The sequence below is a fragment of the Blennius ocellaris genome (assembly GCF_963422515.1).
Source record: "Blennius ocellaris genome assembly, chromosome: 20".
NCBI classification, from domain to species: Eukaryota; Metazoa; Chordata; class Actinopteri; order Blenniiformes; family Blenniidae; genus Blennius; species Blennius ocellaris.
Window position 1 is genome coordinate 13,493,780 of NC_137669.1, and position 19,012 is coordinate 13,512,791.

At 43.4% G+C, this 19,012-nt stretch overlaps 1 protein-coding gene across 1 annotated transcript in view; it reads right to left on the minus strand.

Moving 5' to 3' along the window:
• Positions 1 to 323: 323 nt before the first annotated feature.
• The window catches only part of pard6gb (par-6 family cell polarity regulator gamma b), a 33,422-nt gene continuing 14,733 nt past the window's right edge, over positions 324 to 19,012 (minus strand). The window contains exon 3 of the mRNA XM_080515478.1: positions 324 to 1,900. Coding sequence (XP_080371604.1) covers positions 813 to 1,900 — 1,088 coding nt within the window. The 3' untranslated portion in view covers positions 324 to 812. The remainder of the gene's footprint in view (positions 1,901 to 19,012) is intronic.

The following is a 19,012-nucleotide window of genomic DNA, read 5'->3' on the forward strand; positions in this document are numbered from 1 at the left end:
TCAATGAACTGTAGATTTGCATAACTGGAACAAGATCAATGGAGTAGTGCAAACACTGACAGCGCTTTAAATAGTTATTAGTGTGATTCCAGTCAGTTTTAAATATTTTATATAGCTTCAAAATGAAAAGCACTTGAGATAAAGATACATTTGAAGATTTAAGTATAAGGCGTACAATTTAAGTCGAAGCTGTGGCCATTCTGATGTTTCTGAATAGCTAAAATACAAACATGAATAACTGTTACATGGAAAAATGCTGAATTAAAACACCACAATGCATGTGTGGATAGTTGTGAGACAGAATAATTTATTTAAACAGATACAAGGACTTGATCACAATCATCAATGCATAAAAGACCTATTTAAAAAAACATACTCTACACAGCATTTATCGGAATATACGAAATATAGATTTTATTCTTTAAAAACATCCGTAAGAAACCCCAAGTTGGTCCCAGTAAGAAGAATGAAAAGAATCTTAATAAAAGTGGTCACTAAGAAATGATATGAGGCTGCATGTACATTCAGAACTCTAGGATACAGTGGACTTGCCAAAAACAGTTATTTGTTCTTAAGCTTATTACAAACATACAAGTGTTTCCATGTAAGACAAAGAAGACTTTTAAAAAATACAAGAAATATGTACATTTTTACTTGTTTGTAACCTCCTATTTTCAATTAACCTGTAAAGCCAAACAGAAGTTACACAATTAGTATCCGACAACAGGCGTTGGTACTGAGTTTTATCAGTTCGGGTCTTTCCAGTTGAGTCTGTGAGCAGTTTGTGAAGTTCGTCTCTGTGTGTACGAGTATTATAGGGTAATGACCGTGCCGTCCTCCTCCACCCCACCCCTGGGAAGTGCAAGACTATGTCGTGGGTCCGTTTTCAGCGAGCTGAGGATTTTGTGGAGGCTGCCGTTGCTGTGGCGGAGGGCCGGGTTGCTGCTGTGATGCGGCGGCTGTACGTGGTGGTGCTGACTGTGCTGCGACTGCGACTGTGGGTTGTGCTGAAGGTTCAGGTCTCTGTTGAGCTGGTAGCTGAGGCTGCTGTGCTGGTGCTGGTGGTGGTGGTGGTGCGACCCTCCGTTAAGGCTCGGCTGGGAGTGGAAGGAGGCGGTGGAGACCACCGACAAGGGGCGCGTGGGCGGGCTCGGAGGCGCTGCCGGGCCCGACGTCACCGCGGGAGTCTGCTGTTGCAAGCGAGACAGGCTGGACGCCAGGGAAGCGTTGGACCTCTGAGAGGGCCGCTTGATGCTGTTCTCGATGACGATGTCCGTGTCCTCGTCGCTCTCCAACTCGTCTTGGTAGCCATGCGCTCCCATGGCCGCCAGCCCCGCCGTGCCCACCGACAAACTGGGGTACCCGGTGGACCCGCTGCTGTCGGACGACTGGCCAGAGCTGCCGGAGATCCTGCTGCTGCGGACCACGTTGTTGCGCTGGTTCACGGGCTTGACCGTCACGATCAGGTTGTGACTGTTGGCGATCATCATATCCGTGACCTGGTCCAAAGACTTCCCCGTGACTTCAATGCCGTTCACCTCCAACACCTCATCGTTCACCGCCAGCAGCCCGGTGCTCTCCGCCAGCCCCCCGGGCACCAGGCGGGAAATGAAGATGCCCGGGACTTTCTCCAGTCCGTGAGGCGTCACTCGCACGCTGGTGCCATCGCGGATGTAAAAGCCCAGAGGCTTGTCGGAGCCGTGGCGGTACAGTCGGACGCGGCGGTGCGATTCGGGTAGGATGTCCACGTCGATGATGGAGGAGACGGGTCGGAAGTCCTGTGGCATGCCGATGCGGATGTGTGGACGCTTGCGGGCGATGTCGTTGTTACGGAGAGCGACCACCGCCTTCTTCCTGCGGGTGATTGTGTTGGTGCCAAAGTTAGCATAGTCGACCTCTTCTGCAAAAAGGAAAAAAAAGAAAAAGGAGACAGAGAAACAGAAAAGGGTTAGGAATATTTTTAACAGGAGTTTTACGATCTTTCTCCATGTGAATGTCTATTCATGCATGATAGATTTGGCTCTTTTATGTCAGATGTCCATCCTGCTGCAACTACTTCAACACAATCCTTCACATTAAAAGTCAAGACTTAACTTGACGCACGATCATAGAATCTCCTTTAAAGCTTTCAGAGTAGCAAAAGATGCCAAGATATGATATTTTTATCTGGGAATATTTCTTCCCACTATAGTTTTGTCATAAAGGCTACCTTTTACCCTGGGTTTTAGGACTCATGTCACCGGTGTTTATTACCTCTTCACTATTTTACTACAACTGTAAATCAAACCAGCTGAAAGCATATTTGCTCAAACAATGTACAGATGTGGTTGTAAAGAGTTTGCTTGTGCAAAATCTTCTCATCCGTCATGCAGCCTGATTGTTGAAAAGGCTTAGAACAAGTCTTCAGTGACTGTTGGCCTTATTTCGGACAATATTTAAAGAATCAACGTTTTTAAAGTAAGGGAACCCATCTATGTTATGTAGATAGCATTAAAAATCAGCGAGGCTGTCGGTGTCTTTCGGTGCATGTCGGTAAAAAGTGCTGAGTGTGCAGAGCATTCCTGTTCTGACAGAGATGACCCGCCCTTCTGTTATCAGGCAGCAGCTGCACAGATTCCCATTTTGCATTTTTTAACCCACTCGCACAGGCACATACATGTAAACATAAAACTCCTGTATGTAAAATGTATGAAAACATTTTTTTAAAAGCCATTTAAGTCACATTTATTCCACTGGCTTACGACTGCAACGCAACGCAGGGTGGAAAGACTGAGGTCTGCGAGAGGATGAGCGTCGTAATCTCAGTTAAAGCACGTTTCCAACCACAGGCTTAAAGCAATCAATGAAACAATGAAAGTCTTCATGGCAGACGGGATCAGCCTCTCAACAGACGAGTGGCATCTTTAAAATAACAGTGCTACGGCCAAACGCGCTCTCTGATCCAACAGGAGAGAAGAGTCAGTAGGATGAGTATCCTCAAGGGCGTCACAGATCTTATTAAAATCATTTCATGCATTCTTTGATTTGTGTTTTGACACGGAGGCCGAGTTACAGAGGGAGAGCGAGAGAGGAAAAACAGCGCTACAGTGAATACATTTTCTTGATAGTGCTGCTCTCTTTATCTTTCCTTCTCAGGCAGTCCGGAAATCTGGACCAAGTGATGCCCGATGCGACAGGAAGTGAAGGTCCCCGGGCAGGAGCATCAGCTCCAGCACTGCCATGACGATGAGTCCTGTTTGCCTTCTGTTTGGGACACCTTTTCCGATGAAACTGCTGTGTGTGTATGAGTGTGTGGTCAGCACGTGGCACATTTTGGCGCCTGAATACTGAATTAAATGTGGAGTCCGCATAGAGCCAGCTGGCCAGTTGTCCTTCCAGCCCCAAAGGAGTGTGGACGCCTGCCATCTGACTCCTCATGCAGTGCTGACTCATCATTTATATATGTTGTCTTCCTCTGCCACTTCCCCGAGCACGCTGGAGGGTAAGCTGTAGTGTATTTTACGAGGAAAATGAAGATGTATTAAAGGTCCAGTGGGAAAGAGTCTAAGATTTGTTAAGTGCTTTGCATCACAACTCCATCAACCACAGAACACAAGGGGAATCAGTGAAAGCTAGATTGGGGAAAATGAGAAACATGACAAAAACAGCAATGATAAATGAGTGTTAGTCAAATAGTGAAGTGACATCTCTTGGCAAAGCATTAAATAATGTGGTCACTGAATCAACTCAAACTGCTGTTCCAGAAATGCCTGATGACGACAAAACCTCAAACTCTAGCCATTTAAAATTGGTTGTATTTTTTGATTGCCATTTTCAGAAGAAAAAAAACAAAAAGCCTTCATCTGAGTTCAATGAAACTCAAAGTGCACGGTATTCTTAGTTTTCTGTGCATGTTGTGGCAGAAGCTGATTAGATTGAATCCAGACAAGGCATTCGCTGAGGGGCTGGAATTTCTGCCACAAGTGCAACTCCCCTTGATGGGAACCACATTGGAGGGGATCGCAGCAGAGTCTCATTACAGGTTTCTTCGGTACGACACCCTCACCTCAGTCTGAAACCACGGCCACGCCACACGACATGCCACTTTAGTGGGACATGTGAACGGACAGACGAATATCCTGTTAGAGGTTCCATGGGGATGAATGCAACGATTCTAATGGTGCCATTTCTGTGGAGAAATCTTTCTACAAAATCCTGGAAAAAATGTCAGTCTAGTTTTTAAGTAACCTACAATTACAAGGATGACGGATGCATCATAAAGATCCTGAAGCAACAAGGACACACTGCTCATTTTACTTGATGAAACCCAATATAAAGTGGGGCGTTCGTCAAAATACTGGAAAATTGAATATGTCGATCAGAGAGTGCTGCAATGGTGTAAATATATGCATATGTATTCATTATGTTATTATAAAATGTGTTGTTGGTCAATAAACTAACAATAAATCAGCTATATTTTGCAATTTGTAGCTCAAAACATATAATTTGAATGAGTTTGCATGATTTCAATGCAATGATTTGAATGCAATTTCGTTGTACCTGTACCTGTACCTGTACAATGACAATAAAGTCAAATCAAATCAAATCAAATCAGTTCTTCACGGATTTCTGTAAAAGATCGTCTCCACAGAGCATAATCGCTGTTCTATATAATGTATTTTAAGAACAATACCCTAAAATGATATGACGAATGACCATTCGCCTGCAAAAAAAAAAAAAAAAATGTTGTCCTTATAAATGAAACATAGGCATATTTTGTAATTAAATTGAAATGTTGATGCATTATTATTACATTTTTTTTAATATGATCACTTCCACACATTTTTTTAAACTAATGTTTATAACATTGCGACGAAATTACAGAACCCATCACTTATCTTTTTTGCAGAACATGGGATTAGACAAGGTTGAGACAAAAGGATCATCTCAGCTGTTTTAAGGGAGCATTTCATCTGACTTAGATTCTTGAAATAAATTATGGAATAATGTGTCACTCTACAAATAAAAAAAAGAAAATGGAAACATGAGCAAAAAAATAATCAGCACGGGGTGATCAGATTGTGGTTTACCATGGCAGCAAGTGGATCTCAGTCTCATATTTCTTTGTACATAAGCGTCGAATGTCAGGTTGGGCCACATCGTCTGATGAGGCAGTGTGAGCCAAGTTCATCAGGAAGCAGTGAATATACGGCAAGAAAAACAGCCGCAGGCGATGCAGGGACGGTGCAAGCTGCAGCTCACAACCAGTAAACCCTCATTTTGTTTGAAGGAAAGTACAAATACCAAAGAACCTCTCGGGGCACTGCAGCTGAACAGTCAATGAACTAATGAGACAGTCAATCAACAGTAAGTTGAACAGCAAGTCGTAGAGTGGCTCTCGTCCCAAAATCATCTTCACCTGGAATAATAGTTGCTTTTTAAAAAATGTAAACCTGAAAAAGTCCAATATCTTTGACTACTTGAAGCAGAGCAACATTGAAACCTTTGTGATATTGTAGTTTAAAGTTTCTATTCACTAATTATCAATTCAGCGGTGTAAGAAATAAAAGCATCGCTAAAGAGAATTGTATTCATGACCGGCAGATTTTTTAAACTGAAAGTATTTTTCTATATCTTAAAAACTAAACACTTCCGTCTCGGTGGGGAACATCCTGCTGAACCTGCTCAGTTGTTGTGAAGTTTACCATCAAGCACACAATTGTGCAGACCTGCTGCTGCGCGTTAACAGCATGTGACTGCAGTCAAAGATAATGCAAGAAAATCTCCCTCCTCATCAAATTGCACGTGAAACTTAAGACTTTCCTAAACCAACTCGATCTCCTGCAGGTCGATGATTTCTTCAAAAAGCCCAAGTAAGGATGAACAATCAGGTCACAGCTTCCGAGTTCAAACTCCTGCCAAGCATGGGAGACGCACAAACACACACCCTCACACATGAAGTGAGCGAGCAGCAGCACGTCACACGATGGTTATTGTAACAACTCCTGACAAACCTAATCCCTGCTACACTGAAGCATGATGGGTAAGCCAATGGGAACCGGTTGATCAAAGACTGTCTGGTCAGTTCCAGGCACAGCAACACCTCAGAACTAAAGCCTATTACGGGCTCTCAATTAGCCGTTACCCACAATTTCTACGCTGCAGTATTCACTGATCACCCTCTGGGTTAAATAACCATTTCGACTTCATTTTGAGGAAATCTGAGGCGATTCTTGAAGGACTTACTGAGTGCAGCAGCTGTTTGCATTTACCATAAAATTGACTTTTGAACAAAAGTAAAGGTTAAAGCGGTCTACGAAAAAAAAAAATCCAGCCAGCTAATGGTGACGCTGAACGCTGACAGAGATGGAAAAAACATTCATTCGCTCAGACAAGACTTAAAATCTGAAGTGAAGAGCATCAGCAAGGGTAACTAGAGACTTCTGGCCCGGAACGGTGCATAAAAAAAAAAATAAGAGGACAAACCGTGTTCTGCAACACTGTAGAACCAAACAATGTCTCGTGGTACAAAGTAATTACACCAAAACTGAGACCCCAGCATGCGCCTAACATGGCTCCGACCCTCGCTGAGGTCAGGGCGAGGAGGTCAGAGGTGGAAAGACGGCTTCTGGATGATTTCTACATTCTGCTGGCTGCTGGTGTGCAAAGCTGCATGCTTGTCTGCACACTCTGACACTGGAGGAATGTGGTGGCGAATGTAGTTGGAGATATCTCCCAGCAGGTTGAAGACCTGCATAGCTGCTCAAGGCGGGGCGTGGGCTGCTCTCAACCAAAACAACTTGGTCCTTCCAGCGCGCAATGGTACGGATTAGGTAATGTGATCTGTTCCTGGCAGGTCTTTTATAAAATTCCTTTTTTTTTTTTTTTTAGAACAACCTAAAAAAAAAAAAAAAAATTCATACAACAGAGAAACTGGTTTCTCTCAAGTTCTCAGCTGCTATAAAAAGCCTCACGCTGTCAAGCTTAAAAAGCCGCAGCAAAGAGGAAAAACAGCCTTTGTTCTATGCAAGCCCACCTCTCGTTAACCGAAGCTGTGAAAAGAAGGCGTTTTAAAAGACTTCTTTTTCCACCATCTCCCATAAAAAAAAAACAGCATTCTTATGCAGTTTTATGATCAGCCATTAGGAGGTCTCTGTACACACTTGCTCCTGGCGCGTCTTCCTAAAAATCAAAACCGACTCATCACAAGCTAAATTAACCACAACAAAAAAATACCCTCTTATTAAGAGATGTTCAATTTTCTCACCAGTTGGGAATCGTTCTATGGTGCCTATGAGTTGAAAGGAATAATTGAGCACTAAAGGCTGCTCTCACAGTCGTTTGTATCATGCTTTATCTGCAACTGCTATCAGACTATCCGGCGTGAACAGTCTGTCACCCTCAAATGACCCAGATAAGAAAAAGAAGACATGACCTTACACGCAACTCTTAAATATGTCAAGACGTGTGTGTCGAAACTTTGAAATTGTTGAACAAACAGAATCCACGAAAATCAGGAGACAAATTTGAAGAAAAAAAAACGAGGACAAATTGAAACAATGGCTGCTCCTTCATTACTGGAAGTAACGAGACATTGGCTCCTTGCTGGTGTAACACAGCGGCAACAACCGACAGCGGGACAGTAATAACTACACGGCTTCTGACTGACGGCGTTTGAAGAAGTGCTTGCGGTCAGCGCCATGTGTGATATTTCACACTGAGCTGCGTGAGAGTTGGCACATTATGTTAAGCATTTTTTGTTGTACATGTGCCTGCAACAAGAACGCCACTAAAGACAGTAGAAACACAAGGTACCAGCTGGATGCGGAGCTGAAGGGAGAAGGGATTTTCCAGCATTAAGAACTATATATATATATATACGTGTGTGTGTGCCTGCATTTCACCAGAGATGAGCTTGTTAATCTCTATGATTGTGCTTGATGACCAGAGAACACAACTCAAACGTGGTAAAATGTAAACCACTGCTGTAACTACAGGAGTTACATTATCGACTGGAGCACGGCATCCCATTAAAACATAATTATTGAAGCCTTGCTGTAATGTATATGTCCAACCTGTGCGAAAGGTGACGGTGTTGACACCCTGCGAACAGCTTTAGTGGGGCCCCACAGGGGTGTGACCCCCGGTAATGGTATTTTTACCAAGTGGTATGACCCAGACACGAGAAGCTCAGCTTAGGAACTTTACAAACACACAGTCCCTTAAAACGGCTAAATATTAAATGAGAAGTAAAGGCATCATACACATATTGTTCACAAAATTTTCAATACAGCTACCAGCGGTGTAAAAAGTTTAATAAAAACTCAGCAAAAAGGTACCATTATTTAGAAGATATGACTCTCTGTATACAATCTGAAGTACCAGGACTTCACTGTTGACCTTTTCAGCAAATGTCTCAGTTTGTTAAGAGATTATTGGAATTAACAGGCAATACTCAAAGTAAAGTCCTAAATCAATCAATCAATCTTTAATTATACAGCACTTTTTTATACAGTGAAGTAATACAAAGTGTTGTATTACTTCAAAGTGCTGTATAAATGGCCACATTACTGCAATTCTGTTAGACTGTGCACCTTTTTTGTGTAGCCCCGTGTACCCCTGGGTTACATTTGGATACATTATTTATTTTCTGTTTGGAGAAAATTATATATGAAGATGTCATTATGCTCAGGAGCAGTAGCGTCTCTCCAGTCTCAGCTTTTTGTTTGGCATGTGTTTTGCAGCCCAGAAAAAACCCCCATTTAACTACTGTGGCTTTATATTTACTAAAATGTTACACTATTACTTGATGGTTCGTGGACATTCTCCAGGTTTTTCTGATGAATAAGTAAAAGCAAACACGAGGCTTGTTTGGCCATTGGAAAGTTTTGAATGTTGGAGATGCACACATTTATTTATGGCATACAATATAGTCATCAGTTCATCCCTGTTATGTCTATACAATGGTGGCCTATAGCCTGCAGCTCCACCCAAACAGTATCCAGCTACAGTCCGTCTATGCATGTGACATTCCAGCGCCCCAACAACCCTCTCCAAGGCCCCCATCATGGTCGTCCTCCAAGCGTGACAAAGTGCTTAGTGACAGGAGAAACCATAATCACTGGCGAGAGGGAGATGTGAGGCGCATACACAGAATAAGTGAATACTGTTGAACCCTGCTGCCTTTTGCATTAGGTCACTGGATGCTGTGGCACTGGGCTTCATTCCTGAGCCCCACAGAGCCCCAGCTCTCTCACACACACACACACACACACACACACACACACACACACACACACACACACACACACACACACACACACACACACACACACACACACACACACACACACACACACACACACACACACACACACACACACACACACACACACACACACACACACACACACACACACACACACACACACACACACACACACAGCTGGAAGGTCCTCACTTTTGAAAACCACCAGGAATATGGCACAAAGTAAGACCGGACGAAATATCACATGACAGCGCAGATCCTTGCAGGACAAAGCCAGACTGCATGATACAATGCAGTACAGCCAGCCTGCGTCTGCTCCGACAGTTTTCCTCCTGAGAGACTTTGCACTTTTATTTTCCTCCTTTTTTGCATGAAAAAAGGTCAGGATTTAATGAATGCAGAGCACTTTGTATTTCTTTCTTCTCGTAGCGTGGGGTCGGACATAACTGGCTTTCACGACTCCACAGTGGTTTCATGCCAAGCATCAAAATACAGCAGAAAGAGCTGATTAGCAAAATCTCTGCATCTCTTTCCCATGTAACAGAAGTGCAGCAAATATCCAACACAGGCGGTTTTTTTTTTTCTTTCCCCCCTGCAGTGTGCTGGACTTTTTAATTGACTGGTCAAGTTTTTGACCACGCGAATAAAAAAACAACAACAAAACTGTAGGAATCAAAACAATCAGTATTCTTGGACACTACTGCTCCTCCCCTCTGGAGGTGGCTGGGAAGTCTGTGTGTTTAGGGACTGACTCCTGCCAAGATTTCCAACTAACACTAACATGAAAAAAAATCCGGGCAGAATAAAGACCTTTTTTTTTTTTTTTTTAAGCATTCAAACATATTTCACATTCTTGCAGGGGCGGTTGAGGCAGAACCTGGGTGGAAATTTGGAGGAGCGCAATAAACGTACGTGCTTATAATCGACAGCTGCACTCAAGGTTTTGGTAGAAGCTTACTGGAAGTTTCTGTGATCTTGTGTCTGTTGGGTCAGGCACACGGCAAAGAAAACCATGCAGGCTGTAGTAAAAAGTATAGAGATCAAATATTGGGCATACCAACTTGGGTTTGGAGCCCACCACATTGTATATGGAAATATTACAGTTTTTCACAAACTACATTCATTTAAAGTCCACTGACAGTAGTTAGTGGTTTGGAATAAACTTATAGTATTATATAAATTACATATTTACGCATGAAACAGTTTTAAGACTCGACTCTTTAGAATAAACGTATACATTCACAGGCTTTATCAAGCTTATTTAGTTTTAATTCACAGCAGTGTAAATCAAAGTAATTTGCATTTGACGGAGCAGATCGCTGCGTTCAGTCAAAGGAGGGTGTTCTCCTGGTGTGTGTGCATGAGTCTGCACATTTAACTGCGCCCGCTTTCATGTGAACTCCCTTCCACAAAGTTGGTCGTAAAAACAGCCCAGAGCCCCAACTGTGGTGCAGACCTATTTAACAGACTTCAAAGACACAAAACACCAAGTCTGCATTTCTATTTGCTGCAAGTTTTAGTTGGTGGATTAAAAAAAAAAAAAAAAAGGGAAAAGAGGTCACTAAAAATACAGGAAAGCCAGGTGAAACTGGTGAAGCTGTCTGCCAGACCATAAGGGAAAACAGTAGTTTTGTCGCCAATAAATCCAGACAACGCTCTGAAAAGTGTGCGTGCATACGCGTGTGTGTGTGTGGAGCTGCACTTTGCATGCTCCACGGCCTTTCTTCTGCTGCTTTTTGCTCCTTTAACTCGCAGATACTGTGGCACACGGGGGCCGGGCTGCACATCTGGGACAAGTTAAATGGAGCTGCCTTGTCTGCTCCGTTCTTGCTCGGCCTGTGCGATGGGGTGTGGAGAGAGTCACAGGTTTAAGATCTACTGCAGGTATCCCCCCCCTACCACCCCCACCCCACCAAGTCCATCGCTCCCTAATACACACATACCACCAATCTCTTTATGCATAAGCAAAGAGATGGGCTAAATCTCGAGAGGGTTAGAGGTCGAGGGGAGAAGGGCTGTGTGTGTGTGTGTGTGTGTAAGCAGGTTAATCTGTGTTTGTGTGTAGGACAGGCGGGGGGGGGGGGGGGGGGGTTGCTTGACATGGACCAGAAGGAGGGGAGAGCTGAACATGAAAGGGGGAGCGCGAAGGAGTAGACAGGTCTTGCATTCCTCTGACTTTCCAAGAGGAACAATCTACACTCCTCCATCAAGTGTTCCTGCTTTTAAAGTGCCGTCGGCTGTTCACCGACTTTATATTTTCTTGCTTTGTCTGGACTATAAAGGAACCGTTGCCTCTCTGTTGATCATAAGTATGCATTCAAGCTCAACAACACATGCTGTTGATTAAAGTTCTCCAACATCTTTGCGGCCATCTGGCCCACAGGTACCACTGCTGCCTTTACTGCCTCCTACCCATGTGAAGACATAAATACATGTTGTCACTGAGGAATAAAACACTGAAGGAAATCCTGAACTCCTTAACAAAAGGATGATGATTAACAGTACATAAGAAGTTTCTAATAAAAACTAAGACTCCACTGTCACATTGAAACTGTCCCATGTTTTGTGACCATATTGCAAAACTGCCTTGTACTCGCATTTTGGCAAAGACAGGCATATAGATCGCTCCAGCATACGTGTGACACAAGGCACAGCGCCACACTGGGACTTGAGTGGATGCCACCTGTCTGGCCTGCTGCTTGCATGAGAGTCCACGTGAGAGAGAGAGAGAGAGCGAGAGAGAGAGAGAGCGAGCAAGAGCGAGAGCGAGAGAGAAAAGGAAAGATTTCAGGATGTCACTGAATGACTCTAAATGCCTTTAAATGCCTCTAAATGCCTAAGTACCAAGAGCATGCAATGTAGTTTTCTATTAGCCAGTTCTATTCTGCTTCTCTGGTCTCCAACACAGAACAATGGAATTCCACTCTACTAAATGAAACCAAAACTTAGCAGCCATGAGCCTTTCTAACCATCAAATACTGTTTCCTTTACAGTGCTTGATAAAGAGAAAAAAACATTTATGAGGCTTATGTGCCATGTACCAAGTTCAGAAGTGAGTAAAATGTAATCATGTTTATTTTCTGCAGCTTGTTGGGGCAGTTCCGCAATCAAGCAAATGATTTAAAGCACGTTCAAGCTCATTTAAGCACGGCTTTAGTTTTGTTGATCTTATTAATGTCGTTCTAATAGAGACAAACATGTAAACTGGATCACAAAAGAAGTGCACTAACTGGCAGGGAGAAATGGATTATAAACACACAAAAAAGGCTGTTGAGTCTAAACTGAAATATATCGTTATCTATATTTATATTATGGAGAAAAACATCTGATAGTTAACTAAATCACTGAGACTTGCATATAAACACGTCTTGCAGATAGTTCTTCAACTTGGAAGAGTTTCAACAAGAGTCGGGAGCCACGTCTTTTACAGTGCTGGAATATTTAGATTGATCAATTATTTAAGTTCCATTACTACCATTACCATCATATAAATGGTTTCTTGGACAGTCTGGGGAACACATTTGTGCATTTCGTTATTCATTCCAAACTCTGAACAACTATTTAAAATGACATGATCCAAATAGATTGCGGTCGAGCCAAACACACCCAAATACTGAGACCAACATCTGCTGCAGCAGAGTTGTGCAATCCATAAATAGACGGAATACTTTGATGTTCTGGGAGATTAATAAGAATTTAGAGTAATTAATTCCCCATATCATAAATAAATATGATGAAACAGGCAGCAGTCTGCAAAACATATAATATTAACAATTGCAGAATATTCCAGCAAAGTAAATTGTGAATTTTAGGCTCTTCAGAGAAGCGTTGCTTCAATTTTTCAAAGCCTGCCTTTTAAATCCGAATTTAAGTTTCATACATATTGAGTTGTTGTTGTTTGCAAGCTTCAGCTTCATCTTCCCCATCCTCGGAGACTGAGCCGACCTGAAGTTACTTTCTAATCTATTCATCAGCTACAGGTGACAGACAACAAGCAGACTGGGAGGATTATGGTTTTAGCCGCCTGACTAACGAACGCTGAGGCAGACAGGCGAGGAAATAAGAAAACAAAGACGGCATGTACACGGGGAAAATGTACAAAACCTTTCCATTCATGTGCTGTAAACAGCTGAAAAGCAGCAAGTCATTGTCTTCTCCGAGAGCAAAACTCAGTTTGGTCGGTGGAGGACTGTCGGCCTGAAAGGGTGAGTCCGTCTTCACAGGGGACGTCATGCTGAGAAGGTCTTACATCGACCCACAGGAAAAGTGATCCTTTGTTATGAGAGCGTCTGTGGAGACGTTTCGTCCCATTCGCACTGAGGGCAACCAAAATAACCCATCGCCTTACGGCTTGATTAATAAGCGGCCAAAGAAAATGTTGTTTCATAAGCTGAATGAGATCATTTTTACCTTTGACCATGCAGGCACGCACAGTCACACATCCACTTCGCGCAACACAATTAGATATTTTGTCTGTTTGGATCAACTGCTATTGTTGCTCCACATTGACCTTGGCAGGATTATTGGCCTTCACAGGTGTAATGAATTCACGACACTGGAAATTAAAAAGGTTTGTCCATACGTAAAGGTTTTGCATGTTCAGTGCCTCGAGAAACATCCGTTTTGTTTGATGGGTTGTTGGATGGAGAAGTTTCATGAGGCTGCAGGTTCAATGCATTCCTGCCATGAGGCGATGTTTGTGAACCACTGTATCATCTGCTGTGTGGGTTTGAAATCCTTCTAGAATAATAACGTCCTTCTTGTTGACTTATAAAACAAAAATGAAACATTGGCTAGATCTGACTTTAGGAAGAGATCGACTAAAGTCCTTTTGCAAAACCATCACGGTTCTAGATTCTATCAAGAAAAGGAAAATAAGGCACGTGGGAGGGAGGTGACGAGGCACACCTGTGCCTCATCAGATTCTGATCGCCTCCCTTTTTATCTCCCACAGCAGTGTGGGAGATAAAAGGGAGGAGCCAGAGAGAGGGAAAGAAGCAGCAGGAGAGCATGCTATGGAGCACATGGAGAAAAGCACGAAAAAGGAGTGTGTAGCCTGAGAGAGCAGTCGAGTGGAGGAAGGGTAGCCGAGTGACCTGGGACAGCAGCAGTGCTTCTTAAGTGGGAAGACAGCAATGTGTGTGTGTGGTTTGTGGGATTTTGTCCATAAAATGGTGAAATGGGAAGCCGTGTCTGTGCCTCTGTGCCCAACTGCAGTCGAGAACCCCAGTGGATGAAGGCTTCCTGTTACAATATGTAGGCCGTGTCAGAAAAAAAGAGGCTTATAGTCTCTTCATTTCAGCAATGTACGGTATTCAGCATTTCCGTTAACCTGCACCGAATAACGTTTGTTCTCACGAGCATAAGGTGTTAAGTTGATGTGATTTGTGTAACAAAAGCGTAGAAAAATTATCTAAATCTGCGACCTTGTTCTGTAATCTCATGACTGTCGTCGTCATGAGCCCGTTCAGGAGGACAGATTCTGATATCTGCGTCCTGCTTAATGTATTCATGACAACAGCAGTTAACTAATCTTCACTTGGTGTCAAAAACAGTCTTTGTGTGAAGGCCTTTAATCCTACTGCAACATGCAGGTCAGTACTGTGAGCAAACTCCTGTCAGTCACAAACAAGGGTCAGTGAAGCCCCGTTTCCGGGCCTCCACGTGAAGAACCCCCCCCCCCCCCCCCCCGCCATCATTGCCAAAGTGTGACGAGAAAATGCTGTTTGCAAGCTTGGACAGGCCTTTGCTCCGTCTCCCCCCCATCTCCCACAGCACCTGAAACACCATCTCCCTCTCTTACACAATCACACAGCATAACAGAATGCTTCCTGTGAGTGGTGACACACATCCTTGGATCTTCCTGCTCCTGCTTTGCTCCACTGACTCCATTTGGGGCTTACTTCATCTTGTCTCTGGAGCCAAATCGCTGCTCTCTCCACACTCGCAGACACAATGTCAAAGCTCTCTGTGGGAGTACTTCCACATGAGCTGTCAGTGTCCATTGTTTCAGGCAGTCTCTAGGACACAATTCATATCGGGACAAGAGTCAGGGCCCAGTGCTCCCCTCCTCCATTCCTTTCCTTCCTCTCCCATCTTGAACTGCTGAGTTGGCCTGATTCAACCACCAACTCCTGGCCCACATGTTTGGAGGGGGGGGGGGGGGGGGGGGGGGGGGGGGGGGGGTTCGGAAAAGGGGCAGTGTCTTCTCACGGCGTGTCTGTCTATTCTTGCAAACCCACCGTGAGTCACTTCAGGGTCTGATGAGATAGCATAGTGAACACATGAGCAGGTCTCTACCTGCAAATCCTACCACTGATAACCTCGATCTTTGAGGAGCTATGACTCCACACTCCGACCTCTCGACAATTATACAGAACTCAATCGTTATTTAAGAGCAGCTTCACAAGCTTCAATTCAGTGGCTATTTATTTTCTCCCAAGAGTCATCAATCACATCACTAAGAACCCTGGACGAGACACTCGGCTCAGACGCCCCTCCTGATTTACTCCGATGTTCAATAGTTTGCTTGGGCTTCTCTCAGGTTCGTTGCCAGCTCTGGTGATTTGTGATGACCAATCAGCAAAAACAATTCAAGCTCAATTCTGGCCAATCAAATCACTCCAGTGCATGCTACTGTGAAACAAACGGCAGTATAGTCTGGGGGGGGTGCGTGTGTGTGTGACAGCTTGTCTCATTGTTTCAGCCTCGTGACCTATATAGGGACGTACCCGGTCGTCGTCTTCTTGCTGGCTGTAGATGCTCTTACAATTACTCAATGCCACAAACTGCTGTTGCACTAGAACACACGTCACACAGCAGTGCCCCGGGGAGTGAAGACAAAACAGAACAAACAAAACGCAACCACAAATTTTCGATGCCACCTACAAAGAAAGAACGAAAGTGATAACTCAAAAGTATGGCCCCTCTTTTCCCTTAAAAATAAACAACAGAACGGGCTCTTATATCATCAGTGGGGCTTGGCCACAAGGGGATGCAAGTAAAGTAAACAGGCTTAAAGAAACAGTCGACTCCCTCCAAGCAGACCTGCTCAGAATATTTTGAGTAGGAAAAAAAAGACTGCATGTGTAAAATAAAACCAGATCTTGTTCATGTTAAAGGTGATTTTCTATTCAGTGCAGCATTTGAGAAGTTGGTGACTTTACAAGTATGTTGTTGCATTCAGGACTTTTCCCTATAAAACACTTTCTACTCGACCTGTACATTTTCAAAGGCTTTTTACATTAAGTAGATTTAGATTTGGATGCCCCCCCCCCCCAGAGGCCATGAATGTCTGACCAGGTTCAACCATGAGATGAATAAATGGTTTCACATGCTGCAAGGGCTTGCTTATCTGATTGGTTTCACAAGAAGCGAGTCTATGATGTACTGTATTTATAACGTGGAGCTGCCATATGCATCCGCAGCATAAACTGCAGTAATTTCAAAGCACTGTTAAGTGCCAGAATTTGATTACAAGAAAAAGGGGGTCAGATTTGATTTACTACCAATATGCTAATCTTGTCATCATGAGATTTTTGTTTTTTGGAACAAGAGCCGAGTTAAAAGTGTACCCAAGTGGCTCTGAAGCCATTCTGGCCAGTGGTGAGTGTGTTTCACTGCGGCAGAGCTGTTGAAAAGCTAAGAGTCCCTCCTTTGTAATTATGGACTCTCAAAATAACTCCTTGCTGAGGGAATGCGAGGTGGATGTTGTGCTTGCGAGCAAGCCTTTTCATTGCTCCACTTAAAAAGCTGCTACTGAGCCATGAAGTCAACAGTTGTCAGGATTAAGACTCCAGAAAAGTCGATTAGAAATAATCCTTCAAACATACAAGTGTGAATTGCATCAAAAAATAACTTCACATAGAAACGCCAACGCCGTGCCCAATGTGAACAAACATGCAGGCAAATCATTGAAAAACCACAGAAAATTGCACAAAACTAAAGTGCAGGATTTGATGTGATGACTGCATCAGAAACCAAATGCACACAGTTTGATGAAAAAAAAAAAAAAAAAGTAAACAAGGATTGCCTCAATGGGCACAAAAAGTTTACTCGTACTTGAACTTACAACACTTTGATGTGTGAATTGGTTTGAGTTCTCCATTGTTGGACACACACACACACACACACACACACACACACACACACACACACACACACACACACACACACACACACACACACACACACACACACACACACACACACACACACACACACACACACACACACACACACACACACACACACACACACACACACACACACACACACACACACACACACACACAAAACGCCTGGCCTTGTCCTTGAGCAGAGCTGTAATTAAGAAGGAACTACAGCGAGCAGTCTCTCTGCAACTCCTCCCTCCACAACCCACTAACACCCACCCAGCGTCCATATTCGCCATTCTCCCAAACCCCAAATCTTCACCCTCTTCCCCTAGTTTGCTCGTGGCTCGGCCCAAACTTAGCCTGGGAATTTTCCACTGCATTCTCTTATTTGAACAAACTTGAGCTTTTTCAGTCTCCTGACTGACGGAAATCTACTCTCCACCGTTATTTCACTTTTCACATGTGATGTTTAATGTATTGCAGGAAGCAATACAGATGGAATTGGTTTGCTGGGTTATCAAGTACTGTTAATGACTTCCTATAACAACTGGGCCAGGGGATGATTTGTTCTTCTCTTTAACAAATGTTTAAAACTGGCAGAAATGGTTTATCTGTTCACAACTAGGTGATCATCAGCCAGATCATTAACATAATATTGCCTCTCAAACAGGTAGCTGCTACCCAGTCTTTTTACTCACAATATACAGCGTGCAGCCTGTTAGCATGAAGGATTATTTTTCCTCTGCCCATCAAGATTCTGTTACAAATGTTTGAAATTTCTTTTACATACATTATTATAACAAAATCTCTCATTCGGAAAGTCATTGGATTAAATTATCTTCAGTTAAATGCAAATACAGAATCCAAAACTTATCATGGCCCTCCAAAACAATCCAAAAGACTTTCATAGCCCAAACAAAGGCTCCGTTTATGCGATTGTTTCAAAGTTGTTACAAGGATAATGGACAAACTCCTACATAGCTGTGAATTCAAAGTCACATGTTACTGGATCTCATTCTACTTCCAAGCCCATAAACCAAGAGAGAAATAAGGCACTCAAGTATTTCAAGCTTGTTTTTTCTCTTTGAAGCCTCACGCTGCTGAGGAGTGGCTGAGGCGGCGGCTTAGGAAGTTGTTTGTTTGTCCCCGAAGGACCGGCTAAATTCATCACAGCTATCACACAATTTCCAGAGCCCTCGTCTCCGGGCTCATGCAGATGTAGGATGAAGTCCATTTCAGCTCGGCCACAGAGTTTTTGAGAATAGGAATAGTATAGTGGCAGAAGATGTCCTGAAGTGCGACGGCATTTCCAAATTGAAAGCAGTTGTGCATGAAGTTAATTTTATCCACTGTGAAGGAGCACTAATATGTGGCATCCTGTTCAAAATGTTGGGACAATACGACCAACATTCTAACTGTACCATAAATTAAAAAAAATACATATCTTCCCTTTTTTTTGTGCAATTTAAAGCCAAATGATGAGGAAATACAATAAAGAAAGAGCTCATAATTGTGGCAAACAAATCAGAGCAGAAGTGCCCCAACACACACTCCTGCCCCATAGTTTCTGGAAACGTCATTGTGGGAGAGCAGGGGCTGTAGTTCAAAGCAGGGTCATAAAACCAAAATGAAAGCAGGGACTTAGGAA